This window comes from Aedes aegypti, chromosome 3, assembly GCF_002204515.2.
Source record: "Aedes aegypti strain LVP_AGWG chromosome 3, AaegL5.0 Primary Assembly, whole genome shotgun sequence".
NCBI lineage: Eukaryota > Metazoa > Arthropoda > Insecta > Diptera > Culicidae > Aedes > Aedes aegypti.
Genome location: NC_035109.1, coordinates 256,474,772 through 256,492,564, shown reverse-complemented (window position 1 = coordinate 256,492,564; position 17,793 = coordinate 256,474,772). Strand labels below are relative to the sequence as shown.

The following is a 17,793-nucleotide window of genomic DNA, read 5'->3' as shown; positions in this document are numbered from 1 at the left end:
AATGTTTTCGGAGTCCTGAGTAACTTGATTTTCTATTGTACTAGTAAGTCCTAAATTAAAATTGTGCGCGCTTTCAAACTGCATACAAATACTGCATGGCAAGTTTTTGAGCTTTTTCGTAATTAGTTACTAATAATTTATTTTCTTGTTTCAATGTCGGTATTGGCTTCTGAGGTTTTTTTCTTACAAATATTTTGGTAATTTCCAAAGGGCTTAGAGACAGGGTCCAATTGAGAAATTTTAATTTCATTTTTTTTTGTTTCATAATTGTTAAAATATAATTTTCATAGCTGGATCGCGTGTGCGTTGAAATTGCCTTCTCCTCACGTTTTTAAGACGGATCAAGAGCTTAAGATCATCATCTATAATCAAGCATTCAAATTTTGGAATTGCAATGCTCCTGGCTTTAACAATGGAATTTGTTAAAGTTTCGATAGCATTGTCAATATCAAGTTTTGTTTGTAAAGAAATGTTAACATCAAGATTAGAGTCAATATATGTTTCATATATATTCCAGTCGGCTCGAAAATAATTGAAAGTGGAGCTGATAGGATCGAGAATCGCTTCTTGGGATATTTGAAATGTAACAGGGACATGATCAGAATCAAAACAAGTATGAATAACTAATTAGCTACAAAGATGACTTGAGTCGGTTAATACCAAGTCAATCGTAGATGGATTTCTCGAAGAGGAAAAACATGTAGGGCCCTGAATACCCTGATAATTGATTTGAGAAATATCCTGAAGACTTACTTACTTACTTATTTAATCCCGGGATTCCCGAAATGTACGTAGAATTTGATGAAAATTACTAAATTTCAATGAAAAACAATGACATTTTTCCTCACTATCAACCTTATTTGATAAAGAAGAAAATCATAATGAAAAAGAGAATAAACGAGTAATTATTTTCATGAAAGAATAACATAGTTTTATTTGTCTAGTTATAAAATTTTAGTGCTTTTCTTTTCAACATTAGCTAATTTAACAAATTTAAAACTGCCGCAAATCGCAAGTCGGTACCATCTGTAAAAAGTAGGCATTGAGAGAATGGACTGAGAAGTTTTCAATCTCGTTTTCCATACAAATATTCAAAAAAATCCAGGAGATTGGATAGACATGTTTCGATTCCAATTAAACTTTCATAATTTGCTTTTCACTCCGTTGCCTTTCCAAGAAAAATATAAAGATAACACTGTTCGACAAAAAAATTTTTTTGGCTGGATCAGGGACGCGGTTATATGGGTCTTGAAGTGCAAGAAAAGTGTAGAAAGAGGCCGTTTTCAAATGATTTGCAACACCCCTGGATTAGTTTTTGACAAAGTTTGAAAATTTTGCATTTTTCATCAAAAAAAGCGTAATAAGCAAAATATCAATATATTTTCAAATTCAATTATTCAACCATTGAATTAGTCAAATCAATATTTTTTAGCCCTAGATCGCTTCAGGGAAACGTGCACCATTTCAGAAGAATACTGGCATCATTTTTATATATGAGTTTGGAATGTTAACAATCATTAAACAAGCATACGAGGATGTGCACCATATAAATACTTCTTATTTTTCTATTCCACACATCTGGTTCATTATATAATTATTATTATAGGTTCAAGAAGACGCTTGATTATGATTTAATTTTTTGCTCCATTTTATAAAGCAATGAGCAATGCAATCCAGTAACATTTGAGTTCAACAAGGATACGACTACGGAAAATTGATGTGTTTCTGATGTGATGTGATGTGAATATATGGGCTGGTTGGTCTAATAAACTCTCAGCAGAAATACAAAATTTATATAATTTATTTATTCACCGTCTTTGACTACACGTCACACAGACTGAAAACTTAATATTATGTACTTTACTTAAATTCTATCTCTTATCCTATTAACAAAAACATTTTTTGACACATTGAAATCGAACGAATCGCTGAATCTGTTGAACTCTCGTAGGCAAAAGTCAAGTGCATTAAAATGGCCATAATTCGTCCGATGGTGTGGTATTGCTAGCATTGAGGAGTAACGAAGCTGACGGGGTGGCACGTACAAAGGGATTTGTTCGAGGAGTACAGAGCTGTCGATGTTGCCCTGAATGATGTCGAAAAGGAATACACACTGCATCGAAACACGTCGTTGTGATAGAGTCTCCAAACCAATCAAGCGGCATCGGTCTGGATAAGGCGGAAGATGGACGGGATCATTCCACGGAAGATTGCGTAGTGCAAACCTGATGAATCTCCTTTGTACACGTTCAATTTTGAGAACCAGCGTAGAATAATAAGGACACCATACGGGAGCAGCGTATTCGAGTATACTACGTACTAGTGAGCAGTAGAGAATTTTCAGTGCATAAATGTCTGTGAAATCTGCAGCATGCCGACGAATAAATCCAAGAGCGGAAAAGGCTTTGGCCGCGGTAACCCCTATGTGTTCGTTGAATTTTAGCTTTTCGTCGATGATAACGCCCAAGTCGCAGATAGACGTCACCCTTTGCAGAAGAACCGAATCGATTGAGTATTCAAAAACGGTTTTGTCACTGCATCTACTGAAGGAAATAACCTTACACTTGGAACCGTTGACGCGCATTCCGTTATCACCGCACCATATCAGCAGCGTATTAACATCCTCTTGAAGTGCTACACAGTCCAGCTGCGAAAATATTGTACGGTACATCTTCATATCGTCAGCAAATGATAGAACGAACGACGACAGTAGAAGACTTAAGTCGTTTACAAATATGTTGAATAGCAACGGTCCAAGAACGCTACCCTGAGGTACGCCCGATGTGATGGCAAACGATCGAGATCTCGCAGAGTTGATCACCACGTATGCGGATCGGTCTGATAAATACGAACGTAGCCAATCTATGATCCAATCCGGAAATCCGATATGCTTCATTTTATTGACGATTGTAACATGTGGAACGGTGTCGAAAGCCTTTGCGAAATCGATATAAACGGAATCAACTTGACGTCTATGCTCCAATTCACGAGATAGTGTGGCAACGTAGGACATGAGATTTGATGTTGTGGACCTGCGCCTCATGAAGCCATGTTGAGTGTTGGAGATGATCGGAACTGCTACATTGTACAGTATGTTATGCACCATTTTTTCAAATATTTTGCTCATGCAGCACAGAATAGAAACGCCACGATAGTTAGAGACAGAACTGCAATTCCCAGATTTGTGAATAGGGACAATGCAAGCCTGTTTCCACAATGCTGGAAATGTCTTCTCACTGAGAGAACGATTGAAGATTTTGGTGATAGGGTCAGCTAACGTTGGACACTGACATGTAAGTGGTCTTACATGCGCTAGTCGGTTTATCAGGAGACGATGTCTGTAAAAAAATGTGATAACATTGTTATTTGCAATTTCTAAATATTTCGATAGGTACTCATTAATAATTGTTTACTTATCGTGACATTCATTTTCCTCGGAATACCCCTAGGAAAATTACAGAATAACATAAAATAGCAACAAATAATTTAGTAATCATCATTATCACATTTTTTGCGAAAGCCGCTCAGGCAGGCATGAGCTCTTTTTGATTCAGTCTGTGCACAATACTAATCATTTGTGAAAATTGATTTAGTGGTAACATGCCTGCTTCTTACTTGTAAGATGAAACAATTTCTGGTTAAACCATTTCCGATATTTTTTTATTTTTCGGTTCTAAATTTCACATGTTTTTTTTTGGCAATTTTAATCAAACTTTCAGTTTTGAGATTTGGAATGAATTTCACAAATAATTGCGATATATTCAAAATGAGTAAAACACTTGTTTTTCTATGTCTTCTTGTTTAAAGAAAGAAAAATAGAAATTACGTGAAGTTTCGCAAAATTGTTTATCACAAATGTATGGATAAATTGTTTTTTTCACTTAATTGAAAAGCATTTTTACTCGTTTCGAGGCTATGGGAATTTGGGCTCATAAATGGACGCGTTTGTCCTTATATGAGAGACGAGTTTAAAATTAACTTTAATGGTCGACTTCTTTATGTTTCCAATATGCTTACAACTAAACCCATTTGAAGAAAACATCCCATTGAACAAGAAACTAACGCTCCATTTGAAAGTTTGATTAAAATTGCCGAAAAATATGTAAAATGTCGAACCAACCAAAAAAAATGGGAAATGGTTTAACCAGAAATTGTATCATCTTACAAGTAAGAAGTAGGCATGTTACCACTAAATCAGTTCTCACAAATGATTAGTATTGTGCGCAAACTGAATCTAAAAGATCTCATGCCTGCCTGAGTGGCTGTCAAATGTTGTCACAAAAAATGTGGAAATGTTGATTACTGAATTATTGGTTGCTATTTTACGTTAGTCTGTAATTTCTAGGGATATTCTGATAACAAATGGACCTCACGATAGGTAATCTATTCTTAATGAGTACCTTTAAAAATCTTCGGAAATCGCAAATAACATTATTATGACATTTTTCACAGACTTTGCCATCGGCTCCTGATAAACCGACTAGCGCATGTAAGACCACTTACATGTCAGTGTCCAACCTAATTTTGTATTACTGTCAAGAGTTTATCAGACCAACCAGCCCATATAAACATAACAGACACATCAATATTCCGTATTCGTATCCTTGTTGAAATCAACTGTTACTGGATTGCATTGCTCATTGCTTTATAAAATGGAGCAAAAAATTAAATCCTAATCAAGCGTTCTTGTACCTATAATAATTATTGTATAATGAACCAGATGTGTGGAATAGAAAAATAAGTAGTATTTATGTGCACCTCATATGCTTGTTTAATGATCGTTAACATTCCAAATTCATATATAAAAATGATGCCAATATTCTTCTGAAATGGTGCACGTTTCCCTGAAGCGATCTAGGGCTAAAAAATATTGATTTGACTAATTCAATCGTTGAATAATTGAATTTGAAAATATATTGATATTTTGCTTATTACGCTTTTTTTGATGAAAAATGCAAAGTTTTCAAACTTTGTCAAAAACTAATCCAGGGGTGCTGCAAATCATTTGAAAACAGCCTCTTTCTACACTTTTCTTGCACTTCAAGACCCATATAACCGCGTCCCTGATCCAGCCAAAAAATTTTTTTTGTCGAACAGTGTAACCAAATAACGATTCATTTTTGTGTTACACGATGCGATAATCTGCAGTGGGACTGACATGCGTTCATTTTTCATTATGGGACAATTCGACTTGATGTTCTTTCTTAATTTTACTAAGCAAAAAGTGATTTTTCGTTAGTGCAGCTGAAAGACCATTAGAAGATATAATGAAAAGTAATATCAACTTAATTTTGATAAAAATGCAGATACCACTGACTTACGATTCACGGCAGTAAACTTCAGCCAATAATTTTCAATAATTAACTTTTAGCATGATCTACAATACCTTCTATGATCTTACATCGTTTCTTTTGTTCTTGAGTTTTTATGGCTTTTCAAATGTTTGAAACTAATTGCTTTAATATTATGACTTTAGTTTTTATCACTCTTCCATTCATAAGTGTTATAGAGAATTTGAAAAAAATCCATAGCAAACCCGTAATTAGTCAAGCTAAGTTTTGATTTCTGTTAGGTTTCTTCATAAGAATATCTGAAATGTGATTTGCTATAATTAACATATTATTTAAAAAAGTTACATTATCTGTTTATTTCATTGAAAAAACATTGTATTGTTAAATTTGAACTTCCATTCAACCGAAATGCTAGTTTTATTGAAAAAAATGATAAATCCCGGGATCCCGGGATTTCCCGGGACAAGCATAGATGTTTGTCCCGAATCCCGGGACGAGCAAAATGGCCGGGAAATTGACACTCTAATAGATATACGCTTTTACCAGGAAAAGATTCCCTAAATGAATAGTATAACCAATTTAGTAATAAATAATTTTATCATATCTTGCCTTAAGCACCTTACAAACAACTTTAGCACAATAAGATGCCGTGAATTCTGTCAGAACAATCTGCGTTCAATTTTCTGGTCACCGGGAAAATAATTTTGATCAAGCGTCTTCAAACTCTAAATCTACCACCAAAGATTAATTGTAAAAAGTTGTTTTGGTTGATGATATTTCTACGAGGCATCTGTTATTTTAGACAAATAACTTTCAAACATTAAATATTTACTTTCTTGTAGAAATAGTATACTTTGCTACACCATTCTTCTTAGAAATGTTTCACTATTCTCATTGGTAAGCAATGTTTGGACATATTTTATGATTTTCTTTCTCTTACTAGTAGGGCTTGCATTTTTCTCTAACTTATTTGACTCGAAGTTTTGAATCAGATTTCATTATCCGAATTTTTGAGAAGGTTTAAGCACTCAAACATATAAATCTTTTTTTCAGTTACGTAATAATACATCAATAAATACGAATATTCTTGTAAACAATCTTCTTCTTGTAAGAGCTTCTAATGTATCATTAGTTATCTAATTGACTAAGAAGTGAATAAGTAAGGTAGGATACGTGCTTCAACCTTGTGGCTTTTTTCATCCTTATCTCAAACCTATTCGCTTTAGCGAACTCTTCATTTTTATGTAAAAAAATAATCGAAAGATGGGGAATTCAAATCACTTCAATTGGAGTAGTAAGATGCACAAAATGGGGCATATTGTTGAAAAATATGGATTTGGTAGATTTTAAAACAAACCCCTGTCGAAGTGAGTCAAAAGTGCCAAAAATAGAAACCAATCTTGGATCTCTGGATGGATGGATGGATGGACTTCTCATTTGAACGGAGTTTTTTGTGTGGGGGGATTGAGAATCGAACCCATGATTTTCCACTTACGAAGCGAAAGCGTAACCTATAGGCTACGGGACCCCCTCCGTTGAACAACTTGAAAACAGTATATTTTTTTAGTTTATTCAACTCAAAAATCGTTCAAATGGTAGCGGGATTTGGGGCAAGTGTGCCACCTTAAGCAAATTGTTCTCTAACTTTGTCTAAAGCTTAAAAAACCCATCAATTCAGCCTTATGATGATAGTTTCACATCTTTTCATAAATACTGTGCCATTCAAAAAGAAAATAATTTAAAAAAGTATTAGTTTTGGAGCTTCTCAAATATCATCCAAAATAACCTGATTTCCAACACTATGGGGCAAGTGTGCCACCCTTATGGGGCAAGACGGTCACCGAATGAACATTGATGTAATTCTACTTGTAATGAAATTTTCTTTATTTTCTGTTGATAATTCTAACAAAACAGAGCCTAATTGATAATTTTGAAAATATTTTTAAGTTTACCGTCATGACGGGATGCTTTATAACAAGGTTCATCGCATGCGGAACTCTCTACTAGTCAATTCGAATAACTAAAATCGTTATTTTTGGCTCCATTCAATACGATATATGAAATACTCTTTCATTACGGGGGATCTGTATTATATTACACTAGATCTGCACTAAATAACGGTAAAATATTGATAAAAATTGGTAAAATAGTTCTTAAAACGCCTAAAACCATGCTACTAACTAATATTTGGGGAAAAAATCACATTGGGAGCAAAAATGTTCGCTATTCCCCTTCTACACTTCGGAAACCACTACTGGTGCCTCATTTTGGTTCATTATTATGATTTTGTTGATGATGTTAACATTTTTATGTATTTCACTCCAACCATTTTTTTTTTACCAAACAGGTGGCACACTTGCCCCAAAAAATTTTTTCACACGGCCGTGCAAAAAAAGTGTCCATATATTTTTTTCCACGAAAACCTCATTTTTACATGAAACGTCGAGAAATGATGTTACTTTTTTTGCACGGTTTTTGAAATTTTGAACTGAAAACTTTTTTGCACGGTACGCATCCCCTGTGCAAAAGCAGAATCGGGTGTATGCATCTTACTTATGCGCTTCTTATTGCAAAGTTTCAGACAGTTCAATTGAATCATGGAAGTGCCCAAGTAGTACCCTGTTTATTCGAATCTATGACATTTGGTCGAAAGACATTTGGTCGAATGACATTTAGTCGAATGACATTTGGTCGAAAGTACATTTGGTCGAACGGACATTTCGTCGAATGGACATTTGGTCGAAAATGTTTAGTTGCAACAGAAAGCATATGATATTTGGCCAAACCGACTTTTCGTGGAAAAGATAATGGTGGAATCAAAATAGTATGAAAACGAAAGTTTACGTTTAGTCTGACTATCGTCGAGAGTAGCATTTTGTTGCTAATACAAACGTGATTGAATAATTGAAAAAATATCGGTCATTTTACCAACAATCTATATGAGCAATCTATCTTTTGTCGCTTCAGTCAACTTGTCTTCCCTTTTTTACAATTCAAAACTGTCACTGCAATCTCTGTTTTTTACCCGAGGTCATCAACACTGTCAGCAAAGCCATATATTTGCGTGCGGAATATTATTAAGCTGGATGTCACAATAAGCCAAATGTCCATTCGACCAAATGTCCTTTCGACCAAATGTACTTTCGACCAAATGTCATTCGACCAAACGTCATTCGACCAAATGTCATTCGACGAAATGTCCTAAAGCCTGTTTATTCAACCCTTCGTTTCCCACGATTTCGACAAACTATTTCTATACACAGAAAGCATTATTTTAAAAAGTGCTTTAACAAACAATGTTGCAAAAAGGCTAAATTTATTGAAACCAGTTTATTAAAAAAAAGCTGTTTTTTAATTGTAAATGGATTGTTTATTAATTATGTTACTATTGAAACATTTAGTTGGCTTTTGAATTAATCTGATGAGTTTAGAATCATATTCTAGTAACTATTGTTTCAATGGAGCTCTGGAGCTACCACGGGAAAGGAAGGGTTTATATCAATTGTTAGTGGCAATATAACATGCTAATGCATTTTATTATTTTTTCAGCTCCTGGATATAATATTACTTATAAAAAATGATTCGACCGCATTTTGATCCACCGTTGGATTATCAACAGCAGCAACAGCTGCAGCAACAACAGGCGGCTGCACAACAACAGCAAATATCCAAAATCGTCAGCAGTCCGCCGCCGACAATCGTTGGCACACCAAATGGGACAACAATGTGCGTGGCGAAACTACTGGTCGGGTTGGACCACGCTCCGATGTCATTTAACGTTCGACACAGGATAATCGGAGATGGTGGAACTAATCTGAACTACATCCGCCAGGAAACTGGGGCTATGGTTTCGCTTCGAGGCAGAGGCTCGCTTGCTATCGAACCACAAACCGGACAGGAAGCTCCCGAGCCGTTGCAATTATGTATTGAGCATCCCACGTGAGTCGATGAAGTTAGTTACTGTAAATTTTATATTATATATTTTCTTGTCTTTTAGGTTGGATGGATTGCAAAGTGCGAAACAGCTAGCCAAAAATCTCATTGAGACTCTCCAAGAAGAGCTAAATCTGTTTCAGGAAAACATTGTCCCGAAACAAAATTATCAAGTTATTCAACAACCGACGCTAGTCCAAACTACTCAGGTACCCCAAATGCCTCCGATGATCCGTGCTCAGCATGTAGCTCAACCTAATGGAATAATTCATCAGCCGCCGCCACCTGTGTTACCGCCCCAAGGATTCATTCAGCATGCCCAAAGTCAACCTCCCCCTCCTCAAATCATCCAACAACCACCTACCATTATCCAATCCCACGTTCCAATGCAGCTGCATTCACAGCCAAGCAATGTGGTCATCTCTCAAATCCAAACTGCACCACAGATTACCAACGTCAGTAATCCTCCCCCTGGAACACAGATTAGGCCTCCTATGATGCACCTGAAAAATGCAGGTCCGCCACATATGTCTCAGCCACCCCCCAATATTCAGCTGACTCAAACAGCAGAAGCTCCACAGCAAATATTGGTTAATCAAGCACCGCCATATCAGGTGCAATATATCCAACAAAATCCTTCAATCCAGACTAGTAGTGCTCCACATCAAACCGGACAGGTTACAATCCAACATGTCATACAACCCCAACCTCAGCCGATACAAGGAATAGTTCAAACTACTATGCCTCCTCCGCAGTTCGACCAATTTCAAAGGCCCCCTCAAGGTCAGCAGATAATTGCCGTGCAAGGTAGTACGGCTTTTATGGTTCCTCCACCAAATATAATCCATCAAACAGTAGCCCCACAACCACAAAATCAAATCATTGTTCAGTCTCAACCTATTATAACACATCCACCTCCAAACTCAATTCCACAAGAACTTGTACAAACGACTATGCAACCTACAATTGCACAATCGGCCTCCCTTGGACCACCTCCCATGGCTCAAGTTCCGATGCTAGTTAATAACGCCGAGGATAAGAAACCCGGCGAAATGCAAATCAAGCAGGATCTTGTAAAACTCGAAGAAGGCCCGCCTCCTGGAACCATAATTCAGCAAATAACCAAGCCAACTGTGATCCCTGTGTCCTCGATGCCAGGTATTCCGCTTAGTCAACCTCCACCGCCAATAATGTCGGTTCCGCCGCCAACCGTACAGCACATCGTGGGGAATACGATTATCACTTCCCAGGCAAATCCTCCCATAAGTCATGCTATTCCACAGCAAATTTACAGTCAGATACCCGTGTCGATACAATCGTTCCAACCTGCGCCGCAACAAATACACATGAATGGAAGCACTCACTTTGTCGTAAATGCCCCGCACCCGTGGCCACCGAGTGGGCCCACCAATCCGCCCCCGCAGATCCAACAGGTGCCGGTAAGCTCCATGCAGAATATTCAGTTCACGACGCAAACCATGCGCAATCCGAACGAATTTCAAATCATCAGCCAACCAACGATCATCAGTGCCGCAGAATATCGGCCACCGCCGCAACAGCAGCATATTATCACGACCAGTTCATTTAATCCTCAATTGCAACCCCCACCAGGTAATCAACAAAGTTGTTGTTAGGTCATATGAGAAAATACAAACTTGTCCTATTTTCGTTGCAGGAGTGCAAGTGTTCCATACCGTCCCACCACCAACCCAGCAGATCATTACTAGCATACCTAATCCACAACCCCAGACGCAAATAATCGAAGCTCCGCCGCATCCGGTGCCCCCACCGCACCCGGCAGCAACGCATCAGATTATAACCACACCGGTGCCTCCGCCACCGCCTCCATTCACCACCACGGTGCAGTACTCGGCACCACATGAGCCAAAGGTAAGTGTATTCTTCACATCTACATCAGCTAGGGGGTCGTCCATAAATGACGTAGCATTTTAGGGGGGAGGGGGGTCTTCACGAATTTGTGACGATGTGTGACGAGGGGGAGGGAGTGGTCCCAACTTGTGGACGTAGCATTTTAAACTATTTAGGAAAAAGGGGATGCGCTGAAAAAAATGACAAACAGTTTTTTTATCAAACTTCTTTGTCATAATTTTAAACTTAAGTTATAAAATTATGATTCAGCTACAAATCATTAATATGATAAGATTAAAAGTTTTCAAACAAATTTCTTATTTTCTTGAAAATCGAACAAATTGTATGAAGCTTTAAATAGTTATGTGAATATTATATTGTATTAGTGTCCAAACTATTTTATTTATAAATAAACCAATTGAAAGTTTAATAAGTAAAGTAAAATTCAATGCTTTATCGCCTTGAAAAGTATTATTTTTCCATTTGTTAACAAGACAAAGAATCAACCGTTTTAGTTTAATTCATATTTTCTATTTTCCTCAAAAGAATGTAATATGCTCATTTAGGCAAATATTGAATATTATTATAGTAAAACAAAATATTCACCCGAGCAAAGTGCTACTGAATAACAAACTGAAGTATTCCATAACAGATAACTTCGAATACTTACAACCTGAATGAAGTATGATTGAGCCCTGTATAAAAGGTAAAATATCTCATGCATATTCTACAAATACCAAATCTATAGTTAGTTCAGGTATTGTAATACCTAAATAATACATGATGGATTTTCATATAAAAGTGAACGTTTTGAATAGTAGTTCAATACCTCCAGCAGACCTCAGTAGCTACCGAATACCAAGATGAAGTATTTTTAATTGATTTTAACATTTTTCCAATACCCTCATAATACCAAAATATGGTATTGACAACTGAACATTTTCAGCTGTAAACTTGTTTTAGGTTTTAACAAAAGCGAAAATACAACAAATGAAATGTAAACTAAATTTAATCATATTAAAAAAAAATCGGGAACCACAATTATGTAACTTAAACAGGAAATAAGTTAGTTTAAACTGTTTTCCAAATGATTTTTGAGCGCTACGGTATATCAAACTATCCTTCGTCAGATTATCCTGACGTTTCAATTTAAATTTAAATAAAACTTTGTTTTGAATTTCAGGATTTTAATGTTTCGTTTTAACTGAGGAAAACAAAAAATAGGGGGGAGGGGGTGCTGAATATGCTACGTATTTTCCAAGGGGGGTATCAGCATTTATGACTAAATGCTACGAGGGGGGAGGGGGTGTAAAAAATCAGTGAAAAAATGCTACGTATTTTATGGACGGTCCCTAGTTCTTATTCCTAATAACTGGGAAAGAGCATGCTACTCAGCTTAGCATCCCATGAAGCTCATACCCACAACTAGCGATTGTAATGCCAGATATGGAGAAACCACATATGAACTTGATTTAATTCGATACTGGCGAACGAATGTACAACTTTTCCGAAAGCACCGATCTTCAAGATTGAGTTAAGAATCTTGAGGCATATGGGTTTTAAATATTTGAAGCTCATAAATAGAGATGTACCGAATGGTACACTATTCGGCTTACGGCCGAATACCGAATAGTTGAAATATTGTTATTCAGTCAAACGAATATTCGGCCAAATAAAACCTTAAAATTCGGCCAAATATACCCATATATTCGTACAATTTCTCGAAAACTACATTTTTAATCCTAAGATCAAACCGAAAAGTAATTTTTCAAACAGGGAAAACTTCCACAGTGAAGAATTTATAGGAATCATCGTTTTGAGCTTTCAAACTGTTTCAGTTTGAAGAAATTAAAAAAATCGTAAGTTCTTAGGATTTGTATTTTTTAAATATTATTATTAAATATTATAGCATTTTTGTTCCATTTATTTTTTTGAGAAAAAAGTTTAATAAATCGTTTGGTCCTGCATCCTTCTTTTGTATGTGTTTCATATAAATTAGGACAAATATACCGCAGACTACTGACTCGCATAATAAAGGAAGAACGTGATCAGTATATGTCCTAAAATATCGACCCTTACAATTGATGTGGTTTAAAATTACCAAGCCATACCTTACAATCCATGGAAGATGAGTGAAAGATTGATTTGCTCATGTAGGTATTTAGCAGCACCGGAAAGCCGCAGAACGGACAAATTCCATCCATGGAATCCATCAAAAAGAAAATTCAATTAGGTATCATCACTTGAATAAATTATTTGATTTTTTTTTCAAATTTCCCTCGTGTGAAACATAATGTTTGGTTACAATTTAGTTTATTTTGTTATTGTTCGGTCACTATTCAGTCTATTCGGCCGCATAACGGATTTGATTTTTCGGCAAAATTCAAGTAATGGAGATATTCGGCCTGAATATTCCCAGCAAATTAACATGAAACATCTCGTTTTGAGAAGAAAACATTCACACGTTAGAACTACATTCATTTATTCGTCCAAATCGATCAAAAAGGAAAAAAACCCTTATAAATGAATTATAATATTAGCTTCCACACACCCAATTTGGCAAGGGTGTTTCTTATTTGACCGCGCTCAGGAGAAATAAATGTGATTGGCCAATTTAGGAATCAAAGTTGAAAATGTGGCTGAAACTGGTTCTGGTGGTAGGATATAGGATATTGATTAACGTGATTTTTGTGGTTTATGCTGGTTCCGATATTTTTATACATAATATGGATTGAGAGCTTTCATTTGACGTATTTGCAGTACATGCAGGGTTTTTCTTTATTTTTTGTAGGTATTTTCGCTTAGGCTGGCCAAAACCGGTACTTCTGCCCTAGTTTTTTTTTGCCAAAATTTCGCAAATGTGCTTTTTAAAATATAATCTTACGATTCTTATGACACAATTAAATGAATTAAAATTTTGATCGATCAAATGTCTTGTTTTTCCAGTGTATTTTTTGAAAAATATCACAAAATTTAATAAATAAAATTCAAAACATCTTCTTCTTGGCATTAACGTCCTTACTGGGACACATCCTGCTTCTCAGCTTAGTGTTCTAATGAGCACTTCCACCGTTTTTAACTGAGAGCTTTATTTGCCAAAGTTGCCATTTTCGCATTCATATATCGTGTGGCAGATACGATGATACTCTATCCCCAGGGAAGTCAAGGAAATTTCCATTACGAAAAGATCCTCGATTGACCGGGAATCGAACCCTGACACCTTCAGCATGGCTTTGCTCTGTAGCCGCGGACTCTAACCACTCGGCTAAGGAAGGCCCCTAAAATTCAAAACATATTTATGCCAAAATACCTACGAAGTAAAAATATCTCATCGTCTTTCGAATGCGCCATAGAGAGTTTCAATTAAAATTGTAATCACAGACATATGGACAATATACTTTTGTATGTTTTTAGGTGAACACAAACTTTTGCACGGGAGTGTACATTAGGGTGCGGCTTATTTTTGAAAAGTTCTCAAAACCAAAAATTCGTGTGCTCTACACACTTAAATTATTTTACCGTAATCCGTAAATTTCACCGTAATCTCAACAGCTGAACAGTTCGGTGAAATAAATTAACGGAGTACGGTAAATTTTTACAGTATTCGGTAAAAAATCACCGTAATCCGTTAAATTCCGACGAAATACGGTGTTTTATTTCACCGAACTGTTCAGCTGTTGAGATTACGGTGAAATTCACCGTAGTGTGTTTAGTGTGTACTGAATTCAAATCACATTAAAAGAGAAACCTCAAAATTTGAGCCAAAAATATTAACATTTAGAGGTGGCGCAAGCGTCTTGAAGTTGAATTTTCAGGTTATAAAAAATGACCTTCATTAAAGTACACATAACTTTGTTATTTTTCAACCGATTTTAAAACTTTTAGCATCAATACCTTCAAAATTAAATTTGTAAAAACTTTGTTGAACACCAAATTTGTCTAAAATCAAAACAAGTTTTAGTTAAAAGTAATTTATTCCAATTTTTTCCTCATTTTACTAAAAATTTCAACTTTGTTTGACCATAACTTCATGATTACTCAACCGATTCCAAATCTTTTTATATGCTTTTGAAGCTAATTTAATTGTTTTTAAACCATTCATATACCACATTTCACTAAAAAAATGTCTTGACCAAGTTATTCAGCAAAAACTGCACAAAAACATTATTTTTTAACGAAAACTGCCAGTTTTGTCATATCTTTGGCAGTTAAATATTGTCTCTTAAGCTGAAACTGATTTTTATCATTTGTTAAACCTTTGGGAAGGACTTTGCAACAATTTTTAAATAATTTTGAAACAAAATTATGTTTGCCTATGTTAAAAAATATATGCACTATTCAACTCGTAACTAAGGCAAGATGCTTTACATATTTAAGTTTTATATAAAAAATGCTGTTTTCGGCAAAAAAAACTTAAATTATCCAAAGAAATTGGATTTTTTCATTTCATGTTGTATGTACAGTTTAAAAACAAATAAATTTGCTTCAAAAGTATGTAAAAAGATTTGGAATCGATTGAGTTTTAATGAAGTTATGGTCAAACAAAAATGATTTTTTTAGCAAAATGAGGAAAAATTTGGATATAAGTATTTTTAACTAAGACAAGTTTTGATTTTAGACAAATTTGATGTTCTACAAAATTTTTATAAATTTAATTTGAAAGAAAATGGTGCTAAAAGTTTTGAAATCGGTTGAAAAATAACGAAGTTATGTTTACTTAACTGCAGGTCATTTTATATAACTTGAAAATTCACCTTCAACACGCTTGCGCCACCTCTAAATGTTAATATTTTTGGCTCAGATTTTGAGGTTTCTCTTTTTTTGTGATTTGAATTCAGTAGAGCACACGAATTTTCGGTTTTGAGAACTTTTGAAAAATAAGCCGCACCCTAGTGTACATGAATTACGGATAATTTTAAAACAAAATGTATCAATATTGTTTTATTTTCACGTTTTTGAGAATTTCCCGGTATTCCCGGAAAATGACAATTTAATTCCAAAGTAGGAAAAATAGGAAATTCTATGTGACATAAACCAAAAAAAAAAACAAAAAAAAATATTGTATGGACTTAAACTAAAACAAAACATTAGACAATTTAGAAAACGTGTAAGTGAAGCTAAAGTGTTTAGTTTAAAAATTGAGACAGGGCTTTAGGATTCTATTCACGTAAAATGCGTGTTTCATTAACAGTCATTTGCTTATCCAACATTCGTCTTCGTCTCCTTCTTTCACAGCCAATGACAATTGACGTACAACAACACCAGATGCATGGCATGCGGTCTGGCCAGAAACGCAAACATCCAGATGAGGAAATCCTGAAAAATATACCTCCCAAAATGGGGATGGGGTAAGTTGAGTCGCTGTGATTCCTCGTAGTTTGTTCCTATTTTACAAATGACTCAAGCTCAAAAGGTGCACTGAAAAAGTCAAAAAAAGATATGAATGACAACTTGTTTTCCAATTTAATTTAACTCGAACAATAAATCGAATTTAGTTATGTACTATTCAATTCCAAGCACAACGTGCATCCATAAACAGATACGGGTATTTCGACTTCAACTGTACAATGCCTGTTCTTTGTGCTAGAAGTCGTGTTTACTACAGGATGCTAAAAACGCCATTGCAATTTAATTCGAGATACTCTCTAGCTGGAATTAAACAGTACAGTACTAAATACGATATTTTTATTTATCCACATTCATCACACTAAAAAACTAGATTTTTTTCATATTCCTCGCAAATTTTTCCATTGTAAAACTTTTTAACAACTTTTACTTACTTACAGCTCACAAAAGTAAAATTACGCTGAAATATTTTAGCATTTCTTTTATTCTTCGGCAAAGTTGGAAGCATTTATGTGTTAGTGCCTTTAACTGAATGAGACATTATGTCTTCCATGTAATGGAAAAGTGATCCCTGTGACTGTCGTTTTTTAATGTAACAAACAAACCATTTAGAGGTGATCGGGCAATATGGGTTACCTAAGAAAAACATCATGGAATGTATAGAATGCAAAAATTTAAGCTGATCGTATGGATCGGTATCACGCTCATTTCACTCAAAGTCTCCATACGACCAGGCTTCTGAGGGGATTCCCATTATTAACTCTAATATAAACAAGTTTACCTGTTTACTGCCCATAAACGCATAATTGTCCCATATGAATAAGAAATCCAGCACACATGGGACTGGCATGCGTTTATGGGCAGTTTATACGTGCGATCAGTTTTGATTCCTGTACTCATTTCCATGGTCGGTTGTCACTTATAAAACGTTATTTCAATAGTTCATAAGCGGTCAACCTGCATATAATACCAGAAGTCCTATCAAAAGCCTGATCTTCTTCTTCTTCTTGGTATTACGTCCTCACTGAGACAAAGCCTGCTTTTCAGCTTAGTGTTCTTATGAGCACTTCCACAGTTATTAACTGAGAGCTTTTTTTGCCAAAGTTACCATTTCGCATTCGTATATCGTGTGGCAAGTACGATGATACTCTAAGCCAAGGGAAGTCGAGGAAATTTCAATTACGAAAAGATCCTGGACCGACCGGGAATTGCACCCAGACATCTTCAGCATGGCTTTGCTTTGTAGCTTTATTATTTTTACTTTTAATTAAAAAAAAAACAGTTGTTATTCATATCTACGTATTTTTATTGTTCTTAATGCTATAATAGAGTAAATTTGAATTAGAAAGATTAT

At 35.4% G+C, this 17,793-nt stretch overlaps 1 protein-coding gene across 3 annotated transcripts in view; it reads left to right on the top strand.

Annotated features, from left to right (window-relative positions):
- Positions 1-17,793, top strand: part of LOC5575320 (extensin) — a 37,138-nt gene that overhangs the window by 8,000 nt on the left and 11,345 nt on the right. For all 3 annotated transcript variants that reach the window (XM_021852416.1, XM_021852415.1, XM_021852417.1), the window contains exons 2-5: positions 8,841-9,230; positions 9,289-10,835; positions 10,900-11,114; positions 16,329-16,441. In XM_021852416.1, the coding sequence (XP_021708108.1) occupies positions 8,869-9,230; positions 9,289-10,835; positions 10,900-11,114; positions 16,329-16,441 (2,237 nt within the window). In that variant the 5' untranslated portion in view covers positions 8,841-8,868. The remainder of the gene's footprint in view (positions 1-8,840; positions 9,231-9,288; positions 10,836-10,899; positions 11,115-16,328; positions 16,442-17,793) is intronic.